Genomic DNA, 17,626 nt, shown 5'->3' on the forward strand with positions numbered 1-17,626 from the left:
TGCTGCCTGGGAGATGCTTCATTCATATCGGCCACTCCAACAGCTCTCCATGTATTTTTGGCATAGCCTCAATTGCCAATCCCGTGGGCGCTTCTAGGCTCTCCCACCATCCAATAATGAGCAAGGTATGGATCAACAGCGAGTCCCTGGCGCGAGTGGCGTCTGTAGACTGTATTCATTTGAGTAGCACAGGCGATACCCCGCCAGCCGCTGGGGGAGAAATGTCCGCCGTGAAGCGATACCGTTTGGAGGTCTCTGGTCCTCTCTATCGTCTCATGCGCTACGCTCTCGAGCCGACTCCTGCATTCTATGTTTCCTCCGTTGACTTAAAGATACGATCATCTGCCGTGGATTCGCGGTGCATCCATATTTTCGAGTCCATCCTCGACAGGATATCCTTAAGCTCGACACCGTGATACCGTGCTCTTCCCAACCGAATTGGCAGAATGTCCGGACAATATTACCCTCGTGAGTTGATTCCCGCCTGAACCAAGTCAGGAGGATTTAAGGATTGACAACATCACAGCGCCCCCGGAGAAGGGTGGTTATACCCAAGGTGTGCAATTCGACACGTTTGTTGGGCATGAACCGTTCCACTAACTCTCGTGAAAGACCTTCCCCACCACCCGGCCCCTCAGCAGCAATTCTCGCCTCCTCCTCAAGCACCTCCGGGTCAACAGCAGCAATACTATCCTCCCCCTCCTCCTTCTTCTGGAGGACATCCTCCTCCAGGCTATCCTCCTCCTCCGAACCAACCTCCACAGCAACAGTACGGTGAAAAGGCGCCCGGAGGGTATGCCTCCCCTCCACCCCATCAGCAGTATGGCGCACCTCCTCCCCAAGCGACGCATCCGGGCCACACTCCATCCCCTGTTCCGGTTGCTCAACCACCGCAGTCGCAGCAGGCGCCCATGAACATGAATGCACCAGGGGCGATGCCAGGAGGGGCGCCACCCGCTCAGCATTTTGTCGGTGCACATACAAACCAGGATGACGTTGGAACTTTCAATGGAGGGAGCTATCGAATCAGTCACCGGGACACGAACTCCATCTTGACACTCCAGCTTGCCATGGGGTGTCCTTTGACGGCAAAGCCAGGCGCCATGATTGCTATGTCGCCAACCCTGACTCTCAAGGGCGATGTGAGCTTTAGCATGAAGAAGCTGATCGTGGGCGGCTCTATGACATCCTCACAGTATACCGGTCCGGGTGAACTGCTCTTATGTGGTCCCGCGCTCGGCGACATCACTAATATTCGCTTGAACGGCAACGAGCAGTGGAGCGTCGGCAAAGATGCATTCCTTGCCTGCACCCAGGGTGTTATCAAGGAGTATAAGAGTCAGGGGTTCACCAAGGCTATGTTCTCAGGCGAGGGTCTTTTCGTCTTCAAGATCTCAGGAAACGGCATAATGTGGATTACAAGCTTCGGAGCGATTGTCAGGAAAGACGTCAGTGATATCTACCTCTACCGAGACGATGCGCTAACGGAACGACAGCTACAAAACGGGGAAAAATATATCGTCGACAACGGGCATCTGGTAGCCTGGAACTGCAAGTATGTACTTGAGCGTGTTGCCAGCGGCGGCCTCATCTCTGGAATGGCGTCAGCGGAAGGCTTGGTTTGCAAGTTCACCGGTATGTCATGGTACAAGAGGACGCAAGCAGCATCGACTAAACTTTCTCAGGCCCTGGATCGATCTTCTTCCAGACAAGGAATCCTCAAGCGTTCGCTGCTTATGTTACCGCCAATTCAGCGGGAGCCCAGTAACCTCGAACCGGAAGTTCATAATGTCTTTGTGCGTGCAATGCTTATGTTTTCAAATTGAATGTGGATGTCCCGTTATCCTTCTCTGACGTTATATGTTTGTCAGCAAGCAGCGGCGCTGTCTGTCCAATGAACCTCTCTTAGCTACTGGTACTTTGTCGAAAGTTTTCAGTTTCTCGCTTGCCTTCCAACAAACCGTTCTTTGATCTACCTGTCTGATTTCAATGCCACATCGGGTTCGTCCGGTATGTCTGGCAGTCGGAATGAGCGTATCTGGGACCTCGATTCGTTCAATTAAAAAGGTTGCCAGCGTCATGATGTGTCCGTTCGATACCAATACGTCGACTCTAACTCAAGGTCGCGAAATTACTCGTGACATCATCTCGATGTGTCAAATGTAATCGGCAAAGTTCTGATATCCTTGAAAGGAGCCGGAGTGGGATCCTCGGGATGCTAATGGCTTGGCAACTGGCTGTGGGTCCTTGACTTTTGTAGTCGAGCAGTTCTTCTAAGATTGTAGCATATTCTCTGCACTGAAATCCAACTATGTTCATCTCATGACTCCATTCTAAACAGTCGAGTGCTGCTTAAAGTGACTTAAAAACATTGAAGCTCCTGGGTGAGTCAGTTGTGCGTTGTATCCGCAGGCTTTAGCAAAGAGGATGACTTACGAACGAGGTCTCGCCGTGGCTGCTGATCCACTCCACGTCACTTCGAACATAGTCCCTCCGTCCTCGCAGGGACTCCCAAGACTCCAGTTATCAATCCACCCAGGCTCCCAATACATCAAGCCTTTTCCAAGACCACGGGGCACACCTTCCAGCACCTGAGCGACCTTCTTCATCCACTGAACCTGTCCGTCGGCGGAGAATGGGATCGATCGGAGACTCGGGGGGATTCGGCTGGCGCCTTGCGAGCATTTGATCGGCCAATCCGTTTCACTGACTACAATGGTTTTGCCATATTTATTCGCCATGTTGTTCAGAGTGGATTTGAAGTTCTCGAGGGTAGAATCGGTAGGGTCCCAAAATGGATAATAAGAGACCCCCTGCACATCGACGTTCGACATAGAGAAACCGGCTTTGATGATGCCGTCATAGAACCATTCTTGCGTTGACCAGGAGCTGCCGCAGTCAGTTGGGCCGACGCTCAAAACCAAGCCACCTTTGCGAATCAGAAACGGTGACATACTATCCCTCATCCAAGTGGATCATCACTTTTGCTCGCGAGCCAAACTTGCTGTCTTTGACACCCTCGGATGCCGAAGTAAGCAACTTAGCCAGATTTTTCATCTGGTCATATTTGCCAGTCGGCCACAGCATACCAGCGCGGACCTCATTGCCAATCGATATGAGGGTGACGTCGACTCCCGCATCATGAAATGCATTCGCAACATCTCTTGTATAGCCCTTTAGCGTCGTTACTAGGTCTCCGGTATTCAACTTTGCCCATGCAGCAGGCTTCGTTTGATGACCTGGGTCCGCCCAGGTGTCAGAATAGTGCAAATTGAGGATCACAGAGAGCCCTGCTGCTGTTGCACGTTTGCCGAGCTTGATGCCATAATCGAGACCGTAATTCCCGTCTGAAGGATTAACCCATCTGCGATCATATGAATATCATTCCTATTGGCGTTAGGGAGGGATTGCAGACACACGGATCTTGATACTATTGGCACCAGCGTTCTTTGCTATCGATTCCAATGGTTGTTGATTTCCTTCGAAATCCAAATAGGTCACACCTTTTGACTCTTCAACAAGCACCGACGAGATGTCGAATGTCTTCCAGGTCAACGCAGCCGCAACATAATGCGTCCCTAGCAGTATGGAAAGACTGACAATAAAGGAAAGGACACGCATTTCGACGAAGAAACAGCGAAGAAACAGCGAAGAAACACAGCCAGAGAAAATAGGTTTGATTTGGTTGTGACATGTCGAACCTTACGGATAGCTGGACGAACCATGTTGTTAATATCATCCATAGTACGCAAAACCCAATCCCGTGTCGAACTCAATCGCGAAATTGAAAGTTTGATGGTGCGTCAAATTACTATGGTAATTGCGTGTTCACCATCCACCTTTCAACCCACAATCCTGATCGACTAACAATTGGGATGACTGACAGCAATCTTCGGTGGTCGAATACTTATAAATTGCCAGGGAGCCAGACATTTGAGAATATGAAGAAAAAGCCTTTAGGGGGATTCCTTTGAGTGCATCGGGTTTTACGACATTTCGCGATGTGATAGAGGGGTATCGAGCTGACGGAATAATAGGAAAAGCGAACAGGACGAGCCTGAGGGACTACCCATTTCGTACAAAAGTAGCCGAATTCAGTTAGGTATAGAGTACAGAATTCCCCTGTCTGTATCCCCGCCGTTCGCCATGACGCCACGTTTCAGAGAAATGGCTTTATCCTGCGTACATCAACAATCAAACGCATGATGAAGCGCGCACATCTCGTTTAGGCTTTGGCTATTAATAACGACATGCTGAACGAGTCAACAAACGCATGATCAAGATGCGATCTGCGACCAAACGAATAAATGCTCCCTGTGCGGAATACGGAATACCTACACCCAGATCCCCCTCGCTAGCCCTTCTCAGCGGTGCATTGCCGCGCCTCATATGTCAGTCGCCTAGGGCGGGGTAATATTGCGTTTAGCAGTTGAGCTCGTCGCCTCGGAGGAGGACTTGATGACCAGCGCGAGAATTGAGGAGCCAGGAATCAGGACTCAGCTGCCTGGTACGGTTCTATTGTTACGATTGTGTACAGACATAGATGTTGTCCAGGTGATGGATGTCCACTGCTTGTGGAGACCATCTGCCATGGTCTGGTACAACTTACGGAGTACTGCCCGGGAAGAGGAGAGCTCCGTCGAGCCGTCCACTACCAGCGCTTTCGGAGGGATATCGTTCGTTAGTTCCGCGGTAACATGTGCGCATGGCCTCCCTTTTTATGGCCCTTCCTTTGTAGCCCTTATGCAGTGGGTGTCTGGAGTCTGGCCTGGCCTGGTCATGCCCGCTGTCCGCATCAACCTTGTTTCGAAGCTGATATACTTAACCATTCGCACGCCCTCTGTATCTCTTACTGTCCTACATTGACTCGGTACCTCTGCATACCTTTATTATATAACTCCCATTTACATATAGAAGTGCCGTTTCCGAATTTCCAATACAATGGCGGCCCCTGAATCTATCAACATCAAGGATATTACTGGAAAATGGTCGCTGGTATGCCCCCCATGTCCCTCGATGTTTGTTACCGCCTACTAACACCATGACAGAACAAAACTATCAGTGATGACATTGATCCCGTGCTCGCCCTGGTACGCAACCCGGCCACTTCCAGAATCCAGTGGACTAGTGTTAATACGATAATTTAGCAAGGCATCGGCTGGTTGACTCGCAAAGCTATCGGTCTTGCCGGCCTCACTCTCCACGTCAAGCACTACAAGGACGACGATGCCACGGAGCACATCGACATCGAGCAGATTGCAAGTGGGGGGATCAAGGGCACCACTGAGCTCCGCACTCTCAACGGTGAATGGCACGACCATAAGGACCACATCTTCGGCTTTGTCAAAGGCACCAGCACGTGGGTCCAGCTCTCCGAGCTCGACGACAACGACGAAGATGAGGCTTTCCTCAAGGATGGGTGGGATAAGGGAACGCAGGAGATTGGCCTGGTCAAGAACCACGTGGAAAGCCAAGGTAATGGCTGGGTTGGCCGTCAAACATGGGGTTTTGCGGACATCGACATTGATGGAAAGATCGAGAGGCGCCATACGCGCAGGGTGGTGGTGACCAAAGGCAGTGAGGCCAAGAGGATCCGAATGGTATATGACTTTATTTCGCAGTAGGTGACTGGACACATAACGAAGAGATAAGAGCTGGTGCGTAGCGGACAAATATTGAGACCACTCGCGGAGCTGTCTTGGAACGTGGTAGAAACTAGAAAGCTTCCTCCAGAATCCCATGTTTTGAATGACCAGATCGTCGGACTTGGATTTGCATACTGTCCAACATCCTCTTCTTTGCATCCTTGTCTCTGATGGTGAGCCCATGAAACGCTCCATGCGTAGTATCGAATTCGAATGGCTTGATCGATTTCCATATCGGCCAGATCTCGTCTGGTGAAAGCGGAATCATGTTCGGATATGACCACATGAAACTGTAGCTGTTTGTTCCGGTCGGTCGGTCCTTGAAGTACAAGCCGGACTATCGAAAGGTCAGTACCAGGTCCAGACCCGTACCAGAGTTTGGTCGTGCCAACCGGAGTAGCCATGACCGTGTCCGCAATAAGCAACTTATTTTCCCAATGCAGTAGCAAGCTTCCTGGGAAATGCCCGCCGGCCTTGATTGCTGTGACTCCAGGAAGTATAGTCTCTGTCTCTCTGGTGATGAACCTTCGTACGTTGTCAGGGTCTTCATCTCGGCAAATCCATTCTTTATCCTCCTCAGCCAAGTAGACTGGACAATTGAACCTTTTGGCCCATTCGAGATGTGTGGAGTAGTAATGTGGATGTGATATCTGGGGGATTAGCACATCAAATATAAATGCCACCCAAGCAGTCCTTAACTTACCACAATCGCCTTCAGTCCTCCGATCGAATGTATGAAATCAACCGTCTCTTCGTCAATCAAGGTGATGAGGTCCCAAAGCACATTGCCGCTCGGGGTCTGAAGTAAAATTGCCCTTTGGCCGATCGCAAACTAGATATCACGGTTGGCCAGGTCCATCTCGACCATCTGGTGCCTTACCTTCGGCCGTGTAGATAGAAATGTGATCTTGCTATCTCCATCATCGGCGACAAATTGATTTTCAAAGTCTCCAGCTTTGAGTGATCCCAACGTTGTCCAACTTTGTCCGCTTGGTGGAACGTATTGTCTTGGATCCTTCCTGAGATGTTAGTTGCGAAAACAAGATCCGTATGATTAATATTACATCACATATCTTGCATGCTGTTAAGTCACTGGTGGTCCCGTATTGGGTTCCACACGCATTACAAATGAGAAAGTCTTCACTGTTAGACATTTGGGATACTTTGCATTGCTGTTGAAGAGCGTGGAGAAAGAGTTCAGTCGAGTCAGAATGGGGATGCACTAAGTTACAGTAAGTACTTCGTATTCCTGTACTTGCCTAATACCTTATCAATTAGGGCGCTGGGCTAGTGGGGCTTCAGCTGTGTTGCCCGATAAAGATCTAACCCCTTCCTATCATCATGCGCTAGATATTTCTGCATGTCAACTCGTATAAACTATAAATACATGAGCGTATGGAATAGCTGCCGGATCCCAGAAACAGTATTTATCCGCTTCGGATTCGCATCTGGACATTCAAGAATATTCTGGAGAGAACCCGGCGACTCTGCTCTGGCATTGACAAAGGCTGTGATGATATTATATCAAAGTCTTCTCCTGGACAGTAGTCACACCCCCAATGCCTTTTCAAAGTTGAAATGTCGATAGAATAGATAGGGCAGGATGACCCTTCATTCCATCTGACGAGACATACTAATACGCCTTGAAAGTGGTTTCTCACGACGTGGGACAACCGTCTCTCAATAGCAACACACATGGGCGGAACCATATAGGTAGGAATTGGCGGCTGTGGCTTCAGTGAATGGCTCGAGTGCGTTCGAAATTCGACAAGGCGCGTGAAGGCACATGGGACGCATTACTGCTTCGACCAAGAGTGAATGTCTGCAACTCGTAGATCCGAACTCATACTTCAAGACCGCGAATGAAGCTGTAGATGCCTCTCATTTAGTGTAGTCAAGGACACCATTCAGGATCCACACTTCGCCATTGGCAACGCGACTAGCAATGCTGGTAACCTCAATACCTTTTGGCAGAATCTGTTCACAATCAGGCCATATTCTTCGCAACTGATGGATCTGGCTTACAATTGTTTTCCCGTCAACCTTCTCAAACCAAATGGTCTTCCCTGTAAGTGTTTCTCGTTTCTCTCTTTCGTTCCAAGGACTCCCGACAACGATATGAGCTTCCACAAACCTTTTCAGGTTCTCTTGAGCCTTGTCCGCTCCGGAATCACCATTGTAGGCGCTCTCTCCAAATTCGGCATAGTCTTTGGGATCTTCCCACGGCTTGGATGGCAGCTTCATGATCGCATCGTTCGCCGGCGCAAGAATTGTAGCATTCTGGGCCGCGTCATCCAAGCGTTTGGAGACTTGATCAATATCTCGAGTGAAACCACTGAAAATATGGATGGCTTGTGATTTCCCGAGTACGTCGGATAGGATAACTTTTGATGAAGTTGACATGACTCTGGGTTGCATTGATTCCTGTTGTGGGGATGTCCGGAAAGTCGGCAGGTTCCAGAGTCGATTGATTTGCTTGATCAACGGCAGGTCCACGCCTTCCGATACACTGGACAATATAAGGAGGGAGAGAAGCTGTGATGCTTTCATTTTGTGTTCAATACTAAGTGAGTAAGGCACTGTACTGTAAGTAAGTATTCACGAAATGCTGAGAACGATATGGAGATTGGAGATGCACAAACACCAGAGGCTGGAGAGGCCCCGAATGACGTCTCCTGGCACGTGATAGTAAGGGTAAAATGTTGCCTAAGGCATAAAATCACATTTCACGATGAACCTATAGACACCGATTCTCATTGATATTGAAGGCTGATGCAGTAGTGTGGTTCTTTTTAACTATTGGTGCTACGAAAGCTCACTTGCTCTCTCCCAGGAGTTTGGAGAGGTTCAATACGGCTCTCGCCATGAGGCGCATACGCGGTTATTGGATTCCTTATCAATAGTCACGACCATTCCTGTCTGACATTGGTGTATCAGGATGGCATCGTGGGACATCCCATTTTCGATCAGCTCGGTAAGTTCAAGACTCCCATAGATTTCAAGAATTCAACTAACATTGTGACAGGCTGACCTGGAATCTTTCCACTCAGCGCACTTTCCTGAGGCTCCCATTCCCGTAATAGCTCTCCAAGCTCTAGAATCGCGCGTTCCGGAAGCTCACGAACTCGGCGAAGACGATGACTGGCTAGGTCATTATCCGGACGGCGTGAAGCGGACCGTTACGGATGATGAGGTTGCCATCTTCCGTCACAGCGAAATACAAGGGCTTCTACGCCAACGGAGGCAGGCTGCCGAGAACGAACAGGATGGTCGGCTCGAACAGTCCAAGGCGGATGGTACCGATACCACTTCGGGAAGACCTGAGAAACCATCCCATTTGAGGAAAGAAGCGACTGTACCGCATAGTCCCGCATCATCAAGCTCGGGTCGACAGGGCAGGAAGAGGAAGCATAATCAAACCCAACGAAAAGCACGCAAGCGGACCGGATATGAAGATCGTGGAGATCCTGACGGCCGGACTTTCCGACGCATCGCTCGCGAGATGGATGAATTGAATGCGGAGGCTGTGGATCTTGACTATTGAGGTGCAAGAGAGTCCATCCGTGTCAAGCCATAGCAGTCTTTCCTGGAGACGTTGAACGTTATCAACTCCGTTGATCTCAAAAGGGCAAGGTACGTAATATCCATTCGTGACTGGAGCATTTCAATGATGAAATTTCATTTTATCGTCATCCTTAGAATGAAGCAATGAAGGATACTGCTTGGCCGTAAGGTCGAGCGGAGCCTTCTGTCGCAATGTTTACTGTAATCTTCTCTCTGAACTGTCTTGTTCTTCCTAACTCTTCCATTGTATTGCTAGTTGGCAGATACTGACAACCAATGTTGCTTAGGCAACCTAAGGTCAAATTCCGAAACGTGGAATCACAGCAGCAAGCACTAGGGTGACTATGAAGAAGCACAAAGGAGCTTGGAAAATACTCAGAATGTCGACGACGACATGGAATCTCAAGCATTTCCGCTGTCCTTGAGTAGCGGGTTGAAGCCCACACTAGGGGTTCATGAACCTCGCGAGCGACGACGCTGCATACTGTAAATACACTTGTTGCAGCTGAGGTGCAGAAACCGTACCTGCTAATCGAACGTTACCGTCCAACTAGGCGGCATGAATAGCCCTTGGCTCTATCTCACCTCGTTTCGACGAACACCCTACGCGTTCGAAGCCGTATATCCCGGCCTGAGGTATGCGTTTCCCGTTGCCTCAATCGCTTGTAGTTTTGTGATAACTTTTCCATTTCCATCCTCCACTTGTCCAATCAATGTCTGGGTCCGCGATGATCGTCGCCGATTCTCTCCAACGCCTGCGATTGATTTAGTTCGTGTTCGTGATGATGTCTTAGATAGAATGCATACCTCCAGCATGACAACCGAGTTGCCCCGAATTACCACCATTCCCAGACGTACTTTCTCCCCGCCAGCCTTCTCTTCCACCGCCTCGTCCAAAACGATGTTTAGGAAGACCTATTGCCAAATCAGTGCTGCCACAACTCCTGTCCTGTTTAGAGCTGCTCTCTGAACGCACATCATAACCTCGAAGTACACCGAGGACCTTGCGACTACCGTTCAACTGGACGAATAGTCTCTTATCGAGATACTGATCCGATGAATTAGCAAAGCTCGGTGCGCTGAAATTCGTGGGGCGCTTACCTTTTTGAGTTCGGGCTGTGCTTGAGGCATCTCGTTTGTTGTAAATTGGGGAAAAGGAATTCGTTCGTATGGGCGAATACGGATGCTGATTGCTGATGAGTTGAACTGGAAACCTGGTTGAATCCTAAGACGGAACCTGAGATGGTGGAAATTCGATGCGGAGGTGGATGAGAAGTCATATCACGTGAGCAGTTGATTCATGCCAAATTCCATCCTGATACCCTGATGGCTTTGGTGATAGTCAACCAAACGTTCCGTTGTTGACCCCATCCAATAGGACTTCTTTTGACAGTTGCAATCATTGAAGACCTCCCCACCCGTGGCTTGCAATCGCATCGCTTTATGAAATGAAGAAGTCATTTTCATCGAGGCGAATGCCTCGCAAGATTGGGGGCGACCCTCCAAGCCGTTCCGAACCAGGACATCAAGATGATTCGGGTACGTAGATGATTTATACCGTATGCTATGCGTATCTGACCATCAGTCAGCAGTCAGCAGTCGACTGACTTAAGAGCTAGAACCAGCTGTTGTCCGACCGTCCGCACCCAAGCCGAAGCCCAAAGCCACCTCACGACTCTCCTTTGCACCGAGCAGGTCCACCGATGATGATGATGATGATACCAAAGCCGCCGTGAACGCTATTCCAAGCCGGCGCAAAATTGGCACGTCAAGATTGGAAGAACTACGCTCTGCCGATACTACCGAGCGGGACGCCAGCCCGAGTTACAGCAAGGACTACCTACAAGAGCTGAAAAAGTCCACACCTTCGAAACCGAAGGAGTTCAAATCCGAGACCGGCGACACCATCATTGAGTCCACAAGGCCTCTTGACATTGCCGCGAAGTTTGGTCAAGGGTACGATACCCGTCCCATCGGTTCATCCGCAATCCCAACGGAAGCAGAAATCCGAGAGAAGAAAGAGCGACGGGCCCGATTAGCGAGGGAAGCAGTCGCTGGGCATACAAGTGATGCGTCTGGCTCTGAGGGCAATGGTTTCATTTCCCTTCAACCGAAACCAAAGTATGCTGAGACTCGACTCGTACCGGACGACGAGGACATGGCAGAGGGGTTTGAGGAGTTCGTCGAGGACGGAAAGATAGCATTAGGATCTAAAGATGAACGGCTACAGGAATCGAAACGGCGCGCCGAAATTGCAGCAAGGATCGCTGACGCAGAAGGTGACTCGGATGAAGGGTCGGAAGACGAATTTGAAGCTGCACGTCACGCAGCGTACGAAGATGCACAATCCCGGGCAGGGGCCTTTGGAACGAAACACGGGACTTCTAGGTATCCAAAGCGACCAACCACTCCTCCACGGATCACTTCGATTCCTCGGCTCGACGAGGTCCACGTCCGTATGCAAGCGTCGATCCAAGACTTACAGGATGCCAACAACGTACGCATGATCCGGTTACACGGCCTGCAGCAGGAGAGGAAAGAGATTGAGGAGAATGAGGCTTGGATACAGACGAAGCTCAAGGAAACAGGCGAGGCTTATGAGAAGCTCAGGCTCGAGGCGGAGGAAGCCACGGCCACGAGAGACGGGGGGAATGCGGTGCCGGCCCGCTCGGAATACGATCCATTGATGCCCAGGGATTCTCCTCATGAGGATCTCAATGGGACAGACTTGGGTGGAACGAATGGGTGATGAAGACGACTGCTAGTCAAATGCAGATGAAGAACTTACCGATTATGACTATGAGAGAGCATTCCAGGTTAGATTGCCTTGGGAAGGCGCCCACTGATGGATTCATGGGGTTGGAAAATGATTGCTTTTTCGAGGTCAAGGTCCGGCACTGGAGCTCGTCGAGTCCTGCGAACATTTGCATCCCGGATGAAGGACTTGGTTCCACTACAGACAGCAAATAGCTGCCATGCTGGACAGGAAGAATTTCCTGAATGAAACCATATTGTCGAAGTGGCATAGAGGTGTTTAAGGCGTGATGGACTTGAGATGTGCATATATATAGCCGGTTGGGTCCCTGTGCTACGGTATTCGCAAGGAGTGAACAGCCAGTGGGAACTGGATATTGATATTCCACAGCGACATGCTATGTATACTGTGGTTTGTAGGGTAGTCATCTGCCCGTGGTAGATGTTAAGTTGGTTTTAGGAGGATACTCCAATCATGTCCGACTTTGGTAGATGATTTGTTCCAATGCCATTCAGTACCAAGAATCCAGCCGAATCCATTCAAGGGTCTCTGAGGGGGTATGCCAACATGAAACACGGCCCTTTTACTGATCTCAATCCCCTGATGCTCCTTAGAATAGGTTGTCATGTTTCGGCTTCTTCGTTGCCGTACTCCACCAAACAGAAGCGTGCAAGATGGTACTAATATATGGGCGATTGACGTAATCGTTAGCCAACAGGGATGAGAACGGAGATGGACCAATCAGGAATTAGGGGATTCGGCTGACACAAAATGTGGGCCAACAAATGGCGTGAGGATGGCGCGGATCGCGCACGGCTTCCTGAATGGGAAGTCAGGTACACCAGAATTTGTACTATCAACAAGCCCAAACATGACTGAGAGCCTCGTGTGAATGAGGTGACTGTAACTGTGAACCGTAAACCCATGATAAGGTAAACAAGAGAAAGATTAGATGCACTGCCCCGCAATGTCCTGTACTAATTACTATGAATCTTCCTGCTTCCCTTTCCTCTTTCTTTATTCTTCAACGCTCTCTCAATCTATCCCTCTATTAGAGTGTCACTTCCAGGCCTTCATCTTTTATATTCCAGGCACCTGCACCAGCTAGCTCTTGGAAACCAGCTGGGTATTGCCACTCCACGCTACCACATATCAAGAGCTTTCCCTCCCTTTTCACCAGAGCCACTTGCAGAACCACTTGCAAAACCACCTGCAAAACCACCGTCTCTTACCCTCACCTCCTCACATTTCATCATGTCGCTCCCCTCAGTACTTCCTCGAACCTTCAACCCAATCCTGCGCAGAGCATATACCACTGAGCCACCACACAATCGCTTCTGGAGGGTTCAGGTCGGCCTTGCAGGGTTATACATAACCGCCGCCGCCTCACTACCGTTTGTGCCACCGTTCCTGGCAAGTCGGAAAGCAAGGAGAGAAGGATGGGACAACCAGGAATGGCAGAGACGAGGTCCTTTTTGCGGAGTTCCGAGTCGGTGACCCGGGGAGAAATGCTACTCACACCGTCACTAAAGCTTGAATTCGGCGAACGCCGAGAAGAAACTCCTAGGGATGGGGAGAGTGGAGATGAAGTGCAAGAGCGGATGTATTGGCGGTAGCTTGCTCCTCGGGTGTTGCATTGCCATGGAGCATCGGGCATACATTCACGTTACTCCCCAAGGCCAGTGCATAGGGCATCGGGACTGGGATATGCATTCAAGGTGTTGCAGGCGCAAGGTTGGAGGCTCGAAGCGGAGCCGAGATGGCACACAGGCGTTCAATTGATTAGATATATGGCGTTGGCAATGCAGTCCATTTTACCCTCCATGTTGGGAGGTTGACGTATTTTGTGTATCCAATTCTATCTCGTCTTTGCCGGGTAAAGATGCCAATTTCCCCGATCAAAATGTCTTGATGCTGTATAGGCGAAAGGCACTCAGTCCGGAGAGACATCGACGATGCGCATGGAAGACTCCATGTAGGCCGATCTTTGGATACCGTCAGCGGATGTTAGAACTGACACCTGATGGCTTCTGACGGCTCGGATTCCTAGTGACGTTTTTTTTATGCTCCAGTAGCGCCATCGTGGCTCCCACTGATGACTTACGAATAGAGCCTCCGCTCCCCGAGCCCGCTGCTCCGAAACCGTTCGTATAGCCACTTATTGTTCAACCCCACTCCCCCAACGTTGGGTGCACTGCCTCTTGGTAATGGCGTCGGGGATCCAGGGCCCACGCTCATATTTGATATGCTACTCTCGCCCAACACGCCTGGGCTTCCCGCACCACCCATGCTCCATCTCTTTCTACTTCCACTCAAGGAAGGCGAATGACTTGGGCCAACCGAGTGAGAACGTCCTAAGCCTATCGAGTCTGCTAAGGGGCTTCGGTCGCGGATGCTCATTCCCATTGGTGAGCCAGAGGCAGAGCGCCGACCGGAGGCCGGGCTAAATCGAGGGGGTATCGAGAACGCCACCGGACTAGAGCCAGCAACGGCGCGTGTCGTAGACGGCTCGAAGGAAGGGTTGGGGCTACGGGAACGCGCGGAAGTCGATGGAGAGTGAGGGAGGCGCGGCGGTGTATGGATGCCGCTTCCAGGCGTCGAGGCAGGTGTCGATGTCTTAGAAGCAGGAAGTGGCGGAAGGTTGAGGAGGGACCGTTGAGTTGGAGTAAGAGGGATATCCGAGAAGTCATCGGGGGTGAAGAAGAGGGGATGCATCGAATGGGCTATGACACCAACGAGAGAGACACGGAAGGCTAGGAGGATCCATGGGAGAAAGGAGACTGGGAAGGTCGTTGGGTTTTCCAGGGTAGGTTCCGTGGGTATCGTGAGCATGTCTTCGGTTTCTAATGGCTCGTCGAAAAGGAATTGCAGGCTACGAATAGGACTCATCAGCATCGCCAACCACATTAGCGCCAGAGTACCCGTACCATGCTTTGAAGACGACCGGCAGCATTTCCCCCGTCTGATAGACGGCAGGAGCTGCGTAAACACTGAAAACGAGTAATGCGATGGACCAGACGATCGTCCGTATGTTGCGCCCTCCAAAGGTGCTCGCGCTTTTCCTTCGATTGATTTCGTTCATGCGCGGATGTTGCCATCGCGCCATGGGGGGTGTAGCCGGAAGTGACGGGGTAGGAGTGGGGGGTATGGCGGGCGACGAAGGCGATGGTCGAGGCGTCATGGCCTTTGTAGATATGACTGAAGCCATTCCAGACCTGGGGGATGGCCGGACTCCTGCAAGTATGTGTTTAGTCAAGTACTCATTGTCATTGTTTGGCTGGATGTGTGGCTTCTTACCTGGAGAGTTCATGGGTGCTGTTTGGGGCGTTAACAAAATACTTACCGATGATGTTGATATGAAGCAAATTTCCTATGGATTCATTGTTAGTACGGCGTCCGTCTCCCAAACTCGGGACTCCTGCAATTGAGATTGCGATTGGAAGATGTGTGTTGACGGAAGTTGAACAAGATCGAAGGTTGAAGTCAAAGTCAAAGCGGGAACACGTGAAATCGTCAAGTTGCTTTGTTTCCCAGCGACGACCGCCAAGAACTCCAGGAGGAAGTCGCGGGGGTGGACCCCTGTCATGCTGTGCCACACTTTCGACGCCACAGTCCACCTTCACCAGAGACAATCAGATCCATGGTCCAGCACACTGCTGACTGCACACAACACCTCCTGTCGTCATCCTCTCTAACCTCCTGTTTTACACGTATAGTTCGGTACAGATCCTCTACAGAATACCTCTACCTCCGCCGGGATTGCGGCTCTCTTCATACAACCATTGAGATCCATTTCCTCGATACCCAACACCGCACCGAACATGGCGAAGCTTGTCGATGATCTGGACGCCCTCCTGGCCTCTTTGATCGCCGGTTGGAATGTCTACTCCTCCGTCCTTCTGGGCCTCATGGTTCTTTTCGTCGTTTATGCTATATCCTCTGCACAGGATCCAGACACTCACCCAATGATTCTACTCCGGCAAGCCGCCCCATCCATGGTGCGCCAGCCGGGCGAGTCTGCTACCTACCGCTCCCACGAAGTCCCCCACAGCTATCCTCTGAAGACGGGGCTCAACGTCAAAGCCCCAGGTGCGCCTCCGTATACAGCGGGTAAAAATGGTGACCTCCGAGACATATGGCGAAGAGTGCTTGGAATCATTCCTCGAGAGCAAGCCGGCACAAAGAGCCAGATGGGGAAGATCTTCACCGTGCTTGGGCGAGGAAAACCAACCGAGCATGAATTGGACCAAATCACGAGGGAGATTAATAGCATTGGAGAGTCGATCAAGTCGCATGGTGGGAAGAGGGTGGCGGTGTATCTGCCGAACCGCATTGAACTGTTGGCCACACTTTTCGGTAAGGAGAACGTAAATAACATGGTGGTGCTCCGCTGATGTGACGGTAGCTGGCGCGTTTTATGGCTTCAGCGTTACCCTGCTCCCTTACAATCAATCTCACCCGATCGTGATCGAGCAGCTTAACAGAGTCGGCGCAGATACTTTGATCGGAGAAGCTGGTTCCCTCCCACTAGCCGATGCTGTGAAGTCCGCCACTAAGCTCAAGCAGGTCATATGGGTGGTGGAAGAGACGTCGCGCCACATGGATTGGACCGATGTGCCATCGGACGTGGGTGGCCAAGCGGACGTGTCTGTCTGGCATGAGCTGGTATCCGATCATCCAGGCTCCCTCGGGGCTTCGCTTCCGGATGAAATTCCTTCTAGCTCCTTGGGGACGGTTGGATTCATTTGGCAACAGAATCCGAATGCTGTCGGCTCCTTTACGGAATTCACTCAGGCCCAACTCGTCGCTGCAATCTCCGCCCAACTCTCCGCCTTACCGATCAACCATCGCTTTTCTCCTTCTGATCTCTTTTTCTCTGCCGATTCTCTGGACTCCTCCTATACCCTTATCCTCACCTTAGCCGCGCTTTTCTCCCATTGTTCTCTAGCCATCAACTCAGTTGCTAACGCTGATGTCAACCTTGATGTCAGCACTTCGTTCATCGCACCCACTATTGTCGTTGCTTCGGCTAAGTCGTTGAGCAACCTCCACGCTGAGAACCATGCGTCGATGCGGAGTAGCTCTCTCAAGCGACTGGCGCACTCCACCCAGTCGACTGTGCTGGCCGCTGGCCGCATGCCGAAACCTTCACTTTTGAGCAGTATCTTACCTTCCGAGCGGACTTCACTGGGGAACACACCCGGTAAACTTCGATTGGTGTACGTTGCAGAAAGAGTAGGAAGTGACGTCACTCCCCCATTGAGCTCTGAGGAGTTGGTGAATCTGCGTATTTTCATGGGTACGCGAATCGTATACTCCCTTACCGCGCCCCAAGTGGCTGGAGCGGTGTGTCAGACTGGGATGTTCGATTACAGGACTCAAAAGCACGAATCTGGTGGAAAGAAGCAATATGGGCATTTCGGAGTTCCCTTGTCTTGCGTGGAGATCAAAGTTGTCGACACTGCACAACATCGGACCACCGACGAGAAGGCAGTGGGTGAGGTAAGTTTGGCCCAACTCTTCCAGCATGTAAACGTCACTAAACAACGCAATAGATTGTCGCATCAGGTCCTGCGGTCGTTGGCGGGGAAGCAAAGCTTGGAGTCAACGGGCAGTTTAATGATGATGGAACGCTCTCATATGTGTAAACGCTGTTACGAAC

The 17,626-nt window shown here is 50.8% G+C and overlaps 11 protein-coding genes across 11 annotated transcripts; 5 read left to right on the plus strand and 6 right to left on the minus strand.

Moving 5' to 3' along the window:
- Positions 1–446: 446 nt before the first annotated feature.
- Positions 447–1,768, plus strand: P152DRAFT_474090 (DUF124-domain-containing protein; the record flags this gene model as incomplete). Its single annotated transcript, XM_033681295.1, has 4 exons — positions 447–468; positions 527–556; positions 613–1,635; positions 1,686–1,768. 4 exons carry the CDS (start codon positions 447–449, stop codon positions 1,766–1,768), a joined length of 1,158 nt encoding a protein of 385 aa, XP_033534030.1.
- Positions 1,769–2,432: 664 nt separating this feature from the next.
- P152DRAFT_436657 (glycosyl hydrolase 53) lies at positions 2,433–3,674 on the minus strand (the record flags this gene model as incomplete). The annotated part of the gene is made up of 3 exons (XM_033677565.1): positions 3,416–3,674; positions 2,957–3,364; positions 2,433–2,889 (listed from the first exon to the last, which is right to left on the minus strand). The coding sequence occupies exons 1-3, from the start codon at positions 3,619–3,621 to the stop codon at positions 2,433–2,435; spliced, it is 1,071 nt and encodes a 356-aa protein (XP_033534031.1). The 5' UTR covers positions 3,622–3,674.
- An 836-nt stretch (positions 3,675–4,510) lies between these two features.
- P152DRAFT_436660 (uncharacterized protein) lies at positions 4,511–5,770 on the plus strand. The gene is made up of 3 exons (XM_033677566.1): positions 4,511–4,995; positions 5,049–5,090; positions 5,148–5,770. The coding sequence occupies exons 1-3, from the start codon at positions 4,942–4,944 to the stop codon at positions 5,622–5,624; spliced, it is 573 nt and encodes a 190-aa protein (XP_033534032.1). The 5' UTR covers positions 4,511–4,941; the 3' UTR covers positions 5,625–5,770.
- On the minus strand, positions 5,642–6,935 carry P152DRAFT_34692 (uncharacterized protein). The gene is made up of 5 exons (XM_033675377.1): positions 6,710–6,935; positions 6,526–6,660; positions 6,349–6,477; positions 6,038–6,295; positions 5,642–5,982 (listed from the first exon to the last, which is right to left on the minus strand). The coding sequence occupies exons 1-5, from the start codon at positions 6,797–6,799 to the stop codon at positions 5,716–5,718; spliced, it is 879 nt and encodes a 292-aa protein (XP_033534033.1). The 5' UTR covers positions 6,800–6,935; the 3' UTR covers positions 5,642–5,715.
- A 591-nt stretch (positions 6,936–7,526) lies between these two features.
- On the minus strand, positions 7,527–8,048 carry P152DRAFT_397808 (uncharacterized protein; the record flags this gene model as incomplete). Its single annotated transcript, XM_033676427.1, has 2 exons — positions 7,527–7,622; positions 7,671–8,048. The coding sequence occupies 2 exons, from the start codon at positions 8,046–8,048 to the stop codon at positions 7,527–7,529; spliced, it is 474 nt and encodes a 157-aa protein (XP_033534034.1).
- A 535-nt stretch (positions 8,049–8,583) lies between these two features.
- On the plus strand, positions 8,584–9,189 carry P152DRAFT_474094 (uncharacterized protein; the record flags this gene model as incomplete). The annotated part of the gene is made up of 2 exons (XM_033681296.1): positions 8,584–8,619; positions 8,671–9,189. 2 exons carry the CDS (start codon positions 8,584–8,586, stop codon positions 9,187–9,189), a joined length of 555 nt encoding a protein of 184 aa, XP_033534035.1.
- Positions 9,190–9,919: 730 nt separating this feature from the next.
- On the minus strand, positions 9,920–10,340 carry P152DRAFT_474095 (LSM-domain-containing protein; the record flags this gene model as incomplete). The annotated part of the gene is made up of 4 exons (XM_033681297.1): positions 9,920–9,964; positions 10,017–10,124; positions 10,186–10,257; positions 10,311–10,340. 4 exons carry the CDS (start codon positions 10,338–10,340, stop codon positions 9,920–9,922), a joined length of 255 nt encoding a protein of 84 aa, XP_033534036.1.
- Positions 10,341–10,657: 317 nt separating this feature from the next.
- Positions 10,658–11,958, plus strand: P152DRAFT_466723 (uncharacterized protein; the record flags this gene model as incomplete). Its single annotated transcript, XM_033680709.1, has 2 exons — positions 10,658–10,748; positions 10,829–11,958. The coding sequence occupies 2 exons, from the start codon at positions 10,658–10,660 to the stop codon at positions 11,956–11,958; spliced, it is 1,221 nt and encodes a 406-aa protein (XP_033534037.1).
- Positions 11,959–12,832: 874 nt separating this feature from the next.
- Positions 12,833–13,982, minus strand: P152DRAFT_458777 (uncharacterized protein). The gene has a single exon (XM_033679545.1). It carries the CDS (start codon positions 13,619–13,621, stop codon positions 13,250–13,252), a length of 372 nt encoding a protein of 123 aa, XP_033534038.1. The 5' UTR covers positions 13,622–13,982; the 3' UTR covers positions 12,833–13,249.
- P152DRAFT_34829 (uncharacterized protein) lies at positions 13,792–15,463 on the minus strand. Its single transcript, XM_033675386.1, has 4 exons — positions 15,262–15,463; positions 14,892–15,198; positions 14,069–14,836; positions 13,792–14,010 (listed from the first exon to the last, which is right to left on the minus strand). The coding sequence occupies exons 1-4, from the start codon at positions 15,272–15,274 to the stop codon at positions 13,962–13,964; spliced, it is 1,137 nt and encodes a 378-aa protein (XP_033534039.1). The 5' UTR covers positions 15,275–15,463; the 3' UTR covers positions 13,792–13,961.
- A 322-nt stretch (positions 15,464–15,785) lies between these two features.
- P152DRAFT_474098 (uncharacterized protein) lies at positions 15,786–17,612 on the plus strand (the record flags this gene model as incomplete). Its single annotated transcript, XM_033681298.1, has 3 exons — positions 15,786–16,320; positions 16,370–17,466; positions 17,520–17,612. 3 exons carry the CDS (start codon positions 15,786–15,788, stop codon positions 17,610–17,612), a joined length of 1,725 nt encoding a protein of 574 aa, XP_033534040.1.
- Positions 17,613–17,626: the final 14 nt, after the last annotated feature.

The sequence above is a fragment of the Eremomyces bilateralis genome, assembly GCF_010015585.1.
Source record: "Eremomyces bilateralis CBS 781.70 unplaced genomic scaffold P152scaffold_10, whole genome shotgun sequence".
NCBI classification, from domain to species: Eukaryota; Fungi; Ascomycota; class Dothideomycetes; order Eremomycetales; family Eremomycetaceae; genus Eremomyces; species Eremomyces bilateralis.

Bases quoted from the DNA above. Each gene is read 5' to 3' on its own strand.
- P152DRAFT_458777 (XM_033679545.1), bottom strand. From the start codon at position 13,621: ATGCCCGATGCTCCATGGCAATGCAACACCCGAGGAGCAAGCTACCGC.
- P152DRAFT_34692 (XM_033675377.1), bottom strand. From the start codon at position 6,799: ATGTCTAACAGTGAAGACTTTCTCATTTGTAATGCGTGTGGAACCCAA. The intron at 6,478-6,525 runs GTAAGGCACCAG...CGTGATATCTAG, and splicing joins TTCTATCTACACGGCCGAAG to TTTGCGATCGGCCAAAGGGC. The intron at 5,983-6,037 runs GTTGGCACGACC...ACCTTTCGATAG, and splicing joins ACACGGTCATGGCTACTCCG to TCCGGCTTGTACTTCAAGGA.
- P152DRAFT_436660 (XM_033677566.1), top strand. From the start codon at position 4,942: ATGGCGGCCCCTGAATCTATCAACATCAAGGATATTACTGGAAAATGG. The intron at 4,996-5,048 runs GTATGCCCCCCA...ACACCATGACAG, and splicing joins TTACTGGAAAATGGTCGCTG to AACAAAACTATCAGTGATGA. The intron at 5,091-5,147 runs GTACGCAACCCG...ACGATAATTTAG, and splicing joins TTGATCCCGTGCTCGCCCTG to CAAGGCATCGGCTGGTTGAC.
- P152DRAFT_34829 (XM_033675386.1), bottom strand. The intron at 14,837-14,891 runs GTACGGGTACTC...TCCTATTCGTAG, and splicing joins CCGGTCGTCTTCAAAGCATG to CCTGCAATTCCTTTTCGACG. The intron at 14,011-14,068 runs GTAAGTCATCAG...AAACGTCACTAG, and splicing joins GGGGAGCGGAGGCTCTATTC to GAATCCGAGCCGTCAGAAGC.